Consider the following 11,322-nt stretch of genomic DNA (forward strand, 5'->3'; position numbering starts at 1 on the left):
AAATTTGGTCTTGTTTCCGAATCCTTCTCGGAAACATTCATCAGGGCGCTCCTGCTGTTTTGGAGGGGAGCAGTCCCATCGCAGCCCATCCACTCACTGGCCGGGATACTCCGCCACTGCCAAGAGCCTCCGAGGCGAGGTCAGCAGGCTGGGGCGCACGCTTTAGAAAGACGTGTTTTTTTTACTTGGCTTTCCCTTTAATTTATATTGCGGCGGTCATAGGTATGTATTTTGAACAGCCTGTATATCGGCTGGTGACGGTTGTTTTGATATTTCTCATTATCAGAAGTCTTAATCTGAGAGCATCTGCTTTGGGACACGGCTGTAACTGTTATTATGTGTTAAATGTGTCATCGCATTCGGGTTGCTACTGGGCAAGGCGGTGTGTGTCCACAGGGAATCCCAACAAGTGAGTCACCGTGGTCTCACACAGCAAACGTCTCAACAGTGAGGTCGTTTCCTGAAATGATGCTGCATCATGTGACGTATAATTCTGATGAAACTCGCTGAAAGTGTTTATTGTGTTCCGTTTTTTTTTGTTTCTTTTAGGACAGAGCAGCAAAATTATACCACATATCAGTATTAAGTTAATTTTATTTTTATTCACTCCTTCCTCAATGCTTGTTATTCATCTTATTAGAAGTTAATGAGCAAACACGCTGGGTTCTTCTCTAAATCTAGTTGGGATCATATAGAAATATCAAAAGTTCTGCCTACTTTTTTATTCTTATTATAAGGATTTTATTCTTAATATTTTAGAAGTGATCTTATGCACTTGTGGTTAGTTTTTTAACAGCTGGACATTTCACATTCCCCATGCAAGCAAAAAATGCTGCCAAAAAACGCAGAATAGAACAATCCAGCTCAAACCTTCTGGTCATTCTCTGAAGCTGGAGGATGATGGACTTGTGTTTACAGGAGTTTATTTTCCCCCCTATTTGCCAAACAGAAATTGTTAGTTACAGCTAAACTTTCAGGCCAAATTATGATCTGTATTATTATATTTTGCTGTATCTCTCTGCACGTTTTTACTGCCAAACGTTTGAGTGGCATCAGAGTTTGAATTAAGTGTTTTCCCCTGATTCCCCTCACATTGTTTCCCCTGATAATCTGACGTTTCAATTAGTTGAGTAATTCCTTTTTTACAATTCTCCTGAAAATGACGCAGCGTGTTCATATTTCACTCGTGTCAGTCAGGAACACGAGGCCTTGCTCTGAGAGACAAAAACAGTGAATTAATACGATTCTTCTGTCCTTCCCTTGTGACCCCCCGCTGCCTCTCCTTCCTGTTCCCCCCCCTCCCCAGGCTGTCACTAACCGGCCTCCCTTTGCCCTCTCTGGCCCTGAGGCTCTGCCTGCTAGCTCGCTGCCGCGCTCCGGGTCTGAACCGCTGGAGATCCGGTGATGGATGTGCCTCGGGGGGGCTCTCAGTGGGAGGTGGGCTCAGAGCCTCACACACACACTCACTGTCAGAGGGAGAAACTTCAGGCTTCATATTTAACCAGAGGCGATGGAGGAAAGTCTGCCGGAGTAACGATATCTCGTCATCAGCACAACAAGCCTAAATATAACTTTGTATTGACAAGCGTTATTTTATTGTTTTCCTATTTTTGCCATTTTAATCAGATGATATTTCCTAAAAGCAGCAGTGGGAGCAGTTTTTAAGCAAAGTACACAAAGGAAGCAGAGATAAAGAAAGGAGATTATAAACAACCTCAGACTTTACAAGCCATTAAAACAAATAAAGTGATGAAACGTTTTTTTATTGTTTTAACTCCACCACATGAGTGATTGTGTCATTATTTAAATCAATAAAGTTCAATTGTGGATGCCAACTTCAAACCACAAATCTAACTGTCGATATCCTGCTGATACATGTCCTCAGTGTGCGACTGTCAGTGAATTGCATGTAGTAGCGTGTGCTGCAATTGTGTAATTTCCCATTTTATATGTACCCACATTCCCACAGCTTATACTTCTCATAGTTACTGTTTTCCACATTCAACAAATACCAGAGCGTGTGAGAGAATTGCAAATTCACATTTTTACGTATTGATAAAATACCGTACAAACCAAAACAGCACAACTTCCCTTTACAATATAAATTAATTTAAAACTTTAACCTACAAAAACACTGATGAAGTTATATTTATATTTAAATTTGTACTCAGGTTTATTAAATCAAACCGTGTCAGAATTGATTTTCCAAGGAATTAATCTTTCCTGTTCTATTTATGCAATAAAAAAAAAACTTTTTGGATGGAGTCACACAGACTGGCCATATAATGAGAATGGTAAATGATTCTATTAATGTCATCAAAACAGTGGTTATTGATTTTATTCTTTGTCACATTTTAAAATTTGATTCGAAGGAAGACAATGATGTTTCTGGTCCGAGTATGAAAATCATATTTCCATATTTGTAAGCAGTGTAGTTGTGTTGAGCCACATGTTTACTGAAGCCGTGTATGATGTGAAGTGGTTAGTTAAGGAGTCGAGATAAAAAAAAAAAACTATCCAGTCATGTGGGTGGCAGAGAAAGGTTCAGTCCGGTTGACGTGAGGAAAGAGACGTCATCTCTGAATGGGCCTCGGATTTCAACACAAAGCTATACTACCTGATTGTGTTTACACTGTCACTGATTTATTAAGGGCCCGCTCTATTCCTATATTACTTGGCCAGTAATGAATAAACAATATGCAACGTCGGGTTTGTTTCTTTAAGCCGTCGTGTATACAGGGCGGGGGGGGAGGGGTGTGGACATACGTCTTCTCAACAGGCCGTGGCAAATAATGGACCTGTGACCTCATGGTCTGAGAAGCCAGGGGCAACAACTTCACTTCATCAAACCGCCGCGACAGGTTGACTCTGTGACTTTAAAACAAGCGTGTTTATTTCTGTTGTTTCTTTGAGCGTACGAGCTGGATAACGACTTCTCCAAAGTCATTCCACCTCAATATATAACGCCGTGGATTCGCTGGTCTGCTGAGCAGTCAGTGGAATAAACCTCACTGATCTTATTGCTGTGTGTGCATTGCACCACACAGCCGTGAACAACATATAATACTGACTGAATAATAAGAAGAATTAATCGCACAAGAAGATCACATATTTCTCAGTGTTTTGTTTTTATTGCAAACAATAGAATACAAAAGATAAGCTTTTAAGACAATGGCATGTTTACCTAGAGGGAAACTGCATTAAGAAAAGATGACAAAAGAAGAACTAATGATACAGAATATAAAATGAGGAACACAACTTTTTTTTTTTTTTCAAAACCAAAAAGTATCCTGTGGATTCCAGCAAATTCTTTACAAAAACGGCCACGGCTTCCATATACATTAATTCATTTGTTAGAGAGAAAAGACAGAAGACTTCCAGTTTTTCTTTTTTTAAGAGAAAGACTTATCGTGTAATTATAAGTAATCTGTACATAACTAGATCATGAATAAAGGAAACTTTAATACGGAAACATTTACAAATGATAAATAAACAAATTTGTACCACATACGTCAGCCGCTGTAAGCTGCTGCTGAATTAAAAAGATAATTGCAAATAGTTATTTTCAAATAAAATTTATGCTAAAGAATAAATTAAGAAAAAAAAAAAGGTTAGGAAAAAGGCTGTGGGAATGACAGAAGTACGCCAGACTCAGACCCGCTGGCTGCTGAGGAGAGTCAGGTAAATGCTCACTTCCTGTATTCCCCCTCAAACAGGAAGTCAGAACTATGCTGTGGTTTTGACACTGCAATGCCAGTGGACTTAGCCGCTCTAATGTGGCTCCAGAGGCACCAATGGTATCAAGGCAGTACCCAGATAAAAGCAAGCATTGCTCAGTTACGTCTAGCAACACGGTAAGGCCCCTAGTAGAGTTACATGGCACCTGCTATAGCGTTTCCAACACAATCGTTTGAGCTAAAGCAAAGAACGAGAAGTATAGAACATTTGACTAATCCACTGATGACACAGTCATATCATGGCCAAACAATTCAAACCTATTTCTAACGTGCATTGCTCAAACCTTGCATCTCACGGGAATTACAATATCGTATGTACAGTACAAAAGTTCAAAGCAGAATGAAGGCTATTATAAGATGGCAGTGTCAGTAAACAGACGTTTCTTACTTCCTGTACGAAAAAATACACCAGTGAGAAGTAAGGCCACTGAGGGTGTTTGGACTCGGCACTCGTGCTCCTATAAAACGTGTGCGACCTTCGAACGGTGACGATGAGGATGCCGATGACACCGATTACCGAGATGAGGATGACAAGAGCAGAACACATACACAGTACATACTAAAATATTTATAACCAGTATGTCCTCACAGAGGATTTAGAGTTTTTTAAAACATTATATCTAAAAAAATATAATCACAATTCCAACCAATACAAAAAGGCACTGTTGTGAGCCAATCCAAAGATATATTTCAGTACTATAAAAAAAAGTCCTTGTCATGTTTTTCTGTTGGCAATGCACGGGGGGGTGGGGGGGGTGGTGGAGTGGCGGCGCCAAGGCCACCGGGCAGAGAGAAGTCTATGCGTGGGGGGGGGGTGGGTGGGGGGGTGGCGGGTGTTGTACAGTCAGTGCTGAGGCTGCCTCTTCACGGCCTGGACAGCTGTGTGTAAATGGGCTGCTGCTCCCAGTGCTGCGGACTGTGGGTCTGGGGAACAGAGGGCACTCCGGTGGTGTCGGCGATGGGGGTGTACATGGGCCTCTGGCTGGGGCTCATGTAGCTGAAGGTGGAGTACAGGCCGGAGCCCTGGGCGCCCGCGTGGCTGTAGTAGGAGTTGGCGCCGCCTTGGTGTTCGGAATAGTCATACTGTGCTCTGGTGATGGACGGGTAGGAGGAGGCGCTGTAGTGCTGCAGGTTGAAGGAGCCGTAGGTGACGTGCTGGGGGGAGCCCTGCTGCTCGCTGTAGTGACTCGGGCTCAGCTGCTCCGTCTTGATCTGGGTGGTTCTCTGTTGACCCTGCTGGCCCTGCTCGCCCCCTCCTCCGCCCAGGGTGGTGAGAGAGTGCTGCTGCTGCTGCTGCTGCTGCTGCTGCTGCTGCTGCTGCTGCTTGGACATCCACGAGTGAGCCCCGACGTTGGCCGCCTGGCCGACGGAGGAGCTGCTGATGCCGTAGCTACCGGTGTAGCCGGCCTGGCCCGCTCCGGCCCCCCCGGCGTGGCTGTGAGGCGGCAGGTACTGGTCGAACTCGTCCACGTCAAAGCTCCCCATGTTGGAGATGACCTCGCTGCTCAGCTCGCCAATGTCCACGGCGCCAAAGTCGATGTTGAGCTGGCGACTGGTGCCCTCCTGGATGGGGCGGCCCTCACGCTTCAGGTCGACCTTGCTGGTGGGCAGGTCTGTCTTGGGGGTGGTGGGGGGTGTAGGTGGGCCCTGGGATTGACCTGGTTAGAAAGGAAAACACAATATGGTGAGTTCACAGTTAAAATACATTTAAAAAAAAAATCTAAAAACTATTTTAAAAGTATTTCCAGCGTGAAGCACTAAGCTCAATGGTGACATTAAATGTAAATGCTTGTAGGAGGCGGAGCTTGTGGGCACTATTCTGACAGGTGTATTTACATGATGCTTGTAAAAAACACTAATCATTAATCATAGACATTGACAGGTACAGTTCAAGGCCCTAAAGTAAAAAACGAATAAATTGTAGAATAAAGGCATATAATAATAATAATAATAATAATAAAAATAAAATCATTTGTTTTCTTTAATTCTATCTCCTCTTACCTGAGTGTTCTCCTGGGGAGTGCGCCTCGCCCATGCTGGACGCCGGGGAGTCGGCCTGCTGCAGAGCCTTGAAGATCGCGCCGGGAGATATGTGCGTTTGCTCTCCGTCCTCCGGGTCGTTCTGTCCGTTCTTCACAGACTTCCTCCGCCTCGGCTGGTACTTGTAGTCGGGATGATCCTTCTTGTGCTGCACTCTCAGGCGCTCCGCTTCCTCCACGAACGGACGCTTCTCGACCTCGTTGAGCAATCTGAAGATGGGGGGGAAAAAATCAAAGAGAATTGTTTTTATTAGAATGAATCGTTGATTGAAGAGAATGTTACATTTGAGCGTTAATTGTTTCTTTATCAGTCGTCAGCAGGAGGCAGCTACAAAGTTTGAATATGAGTCAATGCAATTTCTTGGAATTGAAAAAACAAAGTTCTGACCTCAATCCCTACACCAACAAATAAAATCTATCTTTCCCAGATAAAAATGCATCTCGAAAATCATTATTACTAATCTGCACAGACTTGAAACAGCAGGCAGGTGGTGCGTAAAAAGCGCACGGTGACGCGTAAAAGGCGCACGGCAAACTTGACTATGAGTGCAAGGAGAACTTACCTCCACAGTTTGCCCAGGGTCTTGCTGAGTTCCGCGTTGTGCAGATGCGGGTACTGGTCGGCCAGCTTCCTCCTGGCCGCCTGTGCCCACACCATGAACGCGTTCATGGGTCTCTTGACGTGAGGTTTGTTTTTGCTGGAGCCGTTTACGCGCACGGGCATCGGCACCAGGGTCCAGTCGTATCCCTTCAGCACCTGGGACACCGCGTCCCGGATGCACACGGGGAACTTCTCCTCCTCGCCCTCCTTCTTGTACTCCGGGCCCAGGAGGAGGTGGTTGTCGATGGGCCGGTGGTTCTCGGTGTCCGAGCCGGAGCCGGACGGGCAAGGGGAGCCCGCGGAGTCCTCGGACATGCTGGGGCTGGGCGCGTCGGAGTGACACTTCTCCTGTTCTTCTGTCATCTTCAGGTAAGGGTCGAGGAGATTCATGCGAAACGAATGGAAGGAACCGAGTATCACAGATAAAAAAAAAAAAAGAGGAGGAAAAATCCCTTTCTTTCTAAAATCCAAGCTGCTGTAGCCCAGAGACTGCGGATGACAGTCTGTAAAGGGCGCGCAGCTCGAGTGGAGAACCTGGATCCTCAAAGGGCAAAAACGGAACAAAAAAGCCAAACAGAAGAAAAAAAAAAGTTCTGGATGCTCCTTTGACTTTTACGCAGACTGAGGAGGCGAGTTGCTCTGATGCCTGACTCTGGAAGTGTGACTTGGAGGAGAACTGAGAGGAGAGACGCACTCTTGGAGGATGGCTGAGGAGTCTAGGGACACAGGAGGCGCTGCCTGGATTTATGTTTCACGGCGAGGAAGCGATTGGGGGAAACTTTTTGGAGGCGGGGACGTAATCTGACTCTGCTCCGGAGCGCTCCTGCAGTCAACAACAGGGGAAAGCTCGTCCAGCGAGAACAAGTGTGTGTGTCTGCCTCCAGAAACTCTGCTTTGACTGAACATTAAACATTTAAAACTGGAGGATTCGAAGTTAAAAAAACAAAGTTAAAAAAAACACATGATACAATTTGTTTTACAATAATTATCCCATGTCTAAATAAAGGAACATATATATATTACAGCTACTGGTGTGGAGGGAAGTTAAAAGTAAGTTTTGCCAATGATCACAAAATCAAATCCGTATTATTGACATTACAATATTCACTAAATTATATTTTCTTCTGTGAATTTCTAAAGTCACACATTTCTATTGCAGACTGTATTATTGTCTTCTTTTTCTTTATAGGATTTGCATAGTTTATTTAAACCGTATTGAAATGACAGGCAATTCCAAGCATGTACAACTTGAGTCCAAGTTGGCAAATAAAAAAGAATACATGTTGAAATGCCTCCATCTTAATTCCCTCGTTCACAGCTGAATTCATCTTCGTGCTGAGTTTACTTTTCTCTGAGCAACAGCCTGATAGCTGGATACAACTGCTTCAATTAGAAATAAGAGCTGTAAATACTTTATAAAAGTTTCAAACCTTAAATTAAACTCGTCTTTAACAAGTGTTATTTATGTTAGAATAGACAGTGATGCTTGTTAGTGTCTGTTTAAACGCGGACACTTGTCTGAAATGTTTGTTGGATGAAGTCGTTACGGAGCAGAAGCCTCCCTCACATCAGCTCTCTCTGTGCTGCAGTGACCACATGGACCAATAGGGGGAGACAGCGGTCCAGAAACTTGAGAGCAACATGTGTGCGGGGGCCGCGGGGACGGAGACAAAGTCCGAGGGGATTTCAAAACATATTTCCCACATTTAAATCCCCTATTCACATTTATACTTTAAGTCTTCCTCTTTCCGGCTAAAAATGTCATGTTACAAACGAGAACAAGAATATTACAAAACGAAAAATATAAATAAATAGGTGCTGTTGGGAATTTTATCAAGAGATGTGACTTAATTCTAATCAAGAATGTCTTTGAGCATCAACGGTCATTCTGTTAACTCAAGATTTAGGTAATTGACATTGTTTTAGTGATTTTATTTATTTACAAACAGCACAACTTATACAAATAACGACAGTAACAATAACAGTAACATGTGTAACCGTATGTGTATGTTATTAAATATTATACAACATATGACACAAATCATTTTCCTCAATGAAGCCGTCAAACCATTGTGACTGTACAGTCCATGAAAAACTGGAATGAAGCAAACATGTTTGTTTTGCAACACTCAAATCTACTTGGCTGGATTTGCTCCAACACTTGTTGTCGGTGCACAAAGGACACTTTGTTGGGAGAGTTCAGTCACTATAATCCATGGATTCAGTTTTAGAAACTAAATCCCACTGTAAGTTTATGAGTCCATATTTAGCCACGGGAAGATTGAAAGTTGTTCACTATTTTAACCATAACCTTTAATAATGATTTTGTCTACATCATAATGATTGTATAAGAGGACAAAAGTAGCAGTACTGTTTGTTAAGATTAATAGGCACACACATGCATGAAATGGTACTTATTAATAAAGAATATTTTTTTTAAGTAAAGCTTTATATATATAATGCTTATTTATTATTTTGTTAATATCAATCACAGAAGAAAACTTTAAAATATAAATAAAAGATTCCAAAAAGACACACATCATAAATAAACAATGTTTTTTTGTCTAAATAATTCTCTTTCATCGCTAAAAATAGATGCTCTACTATGAAGATAATCTTTCTACATGGATGTAGGTGCTGGTTTGAGGTTTCCAGTTACATTAAAGCCTTCCAGTCTTTCCTGACTGGGACATTTTCATTAAAAATAGCCTGATCTGTCTGTCAGGTAGATGAACCTGCTATTTTTTGCTCCTTGTCTAACTGGTTGACTGGTGGCTGTGGCAGTCTGCCCCTGTCAGGGACTTCCCCCCCCCACGGAAATGCTGTTCCTCCAAAGTTCACGTTGGAGAGAAAGAGACAGTAGATGAAGATAAGGCATGCACGTTAGTTTTGTTTCATCGCCACTAGATAATTACGCTGATTTAATAAGATTATTCTCTGAACTTGGACAGAAAACCTTGATTTATTTCCCCCAATATCTTATATTATACCATAAGATTTTTTTAAACACACCACAGTGAATATTTGTTTAAAATTTTCTGATTTTTTTATTTGGTGGGTCGTGGTAGGGGTGAGGAGGCCTGGTGTCGTTTGAGAGTTTCCACTCGGAGAGGCAGCTGCTCTCGACACACAGAGGAGGAAACTGGCTGATGGCTAACACCGAGGCATCAGAGGTGTGGTCGGGCATGTTCGCGCCCCCGCAGTGCTGACTGCAGAGGGTCCGAGGTGCCCTGCAGACTGACTTATGGTCGATCAAGGGAGTGAGTGTGTGTGTGTGTGAGAGGGTGGGGGGGGGGGGAGCCACACACACAGGTCCTCGGGGGCCAGGCTCACAGCTCAAACAGGGAGAGCACCCGCCTGCAGGCCGAGCGGGTCTTGGGAAACTTCTCAGCTTGACTTCGAGCCGTGGCGTCAAAATGTTGAGGCAAACACTGAAGGTAAACTGCCAAATCATGTCTTCCACCTTTTCGGGCTCTCTCAGATTCCACTGTAAATGTTTGAGCAGAGCACCCTCCACCGCTTTTCTTTAAAAAACAAAAAAACAGAGTTGTGTATGTAATGACGTGTCAGAGCAGAAAACGTATGAGTCTTTGTTTTAATGCCATTCAAGTTCAGAAAGGTTTAAGTGCACAAAGGACATTTAGGATTTTAACCAAATATCTCGTTGAAATCACAAATACGGACGACTTTGCTTGAAATTCATTAAAATTGTGTTTAAATGATCTGTAGTGAGAGTTTTTAAAGAATTAGAAGACTTCACGAGGTGATGGATAGTTTGGCAGCGCCGGAGGAGGCCGAGCTTCAAGCGCTCACAGCCGGTGTGACACCTGCCCGAGACTTTCCGCAACTAACGCCAACTGCCCCAGACACGGCCGAGGACTGCAAGAGGGAAGACTGGGAAAATCCTCTGGACGAACCATTTGAACTTTCCTTTTTCCGGAAGCCTCCACCGTCCCTCAGTTTTGCGTGTTAGTTTCTTTAAAATGTTTATCACCTTTTGGTTTGCAGAACTGTACCCTCGCTCGCCCACTGTCGTCGGCGGCGGTGGTCTCGCCCGGGAATGGGGTGGGGTCTCCCCCAGGTGTTTGCCTAACCAGATCAGAGCACTCTGGTCACGGGCAACTGTTGACACATGGCATTTTGCAACGGGTAAAGTTTAAACAGGACTTATCAAGGCCCTGACACCCTCAGATGGATGAGCTTCAATTCTCCGCTGTGACTCTCTCACACCTCCCTGATATCCCACACATGACCACAACAGCTCCCAGGGGCTTCAGCAGCAGCACCGAGGGAGTGTGTGTGTGTGTGGGGGGGGGGGGGGGCGTGCATGCAGACACTTGGAATCAACCTCAGATGAGTTCTGTATCCCTTAAAAAAACTGTAAGATTTAATAACAAGAAGAAAACAAAACTACTTTCCAGTGTGATTATTTATTGACTTGGCAGTTGTCGCCTCCATCATCATTTCAAATCAGGATCAGATAAGGCATGAGACGGCTCAGCCATCCCCTGAAGAAACAGATGTATTTTCCGGCCTTCACCCCTGGGACCAGCAGTGTGTGATAACTCCTGCCGCACGCTTTCTTGTATATCTTCTCCTTTCTCCGGCCTCCTCTGGAGATAGTGCCCCTGTAATCTCGGCCTTATCTGCTCCGGGCTTCTAGTAAACCGAAACGCATTGGCCACTCATTGATAGTGTATCTGCCGGGAAGGAAATACACACTGATCTTGGAATGCAGTGGAACCAATAGTTCTTGATAAATGTCAGTGTCATAGTTTTCCTGTTTAATAGTCAAACCGAAACCATAATAAAGCAGAATGTTTTTAGTTCACAGTAGCAATAGATCAACAAAAGAACTAAAGGAACTATTTATTTTCCTCTAGTGGAATTCTTCTTTTCTTAAAACCAAGTCGTGGCCACCACCACGATTCAGCCTTAGATATCT

At 43.8% G+C, this 11,322-nt stretch overlaps 1 protein-coding gene across 1 annotated transcript; it reads right to left on the reverse strand.

Moving 5' to 3' along the window:
* Nucleotides 1–4,600: 4,600 nt before the first annotated feature.
* LOC133023464 (transcription factor Sox-9-A-like) lies at nucleotides 4,601–7,078 on the reverse strand. Its single transcript, XM_061090501.1, has 3 exons — nucleotides 6,340–7,078; nucleotides 5,739–5,986; nucleotides 4,601–5,395 (listed from the first exon to the last, which is right to left on the reverse strand). Exons 1-3 carry the CDS (start codon nucleotides 6,765–6,767, stop codon nucleotides 4,602–4,604), a joined length of 1,470 nt encoding a protein of 489 aa, XP_060946484.1. The 5' UTR covers nucleotides 6,768–7,078; the 3' UTR covers nucleotide 4,601.
* Between the last annotated feature and the right edge of the window lie 4,244 nt (nucleotides 7,079–11,322).

This window comes from Limanda limanda, chromosome 17 (assembly GCF_963576545.1).
Source record: "Limanda limanda chromosome 17, fLimLim1.1, whole genome shotgun sequence".
NCBI lineage: Eukaryota > Metazoa > Chordata > Actinopteri > Pleuronectiformes > Pleuronectidae > Limanda > Limanda limanda.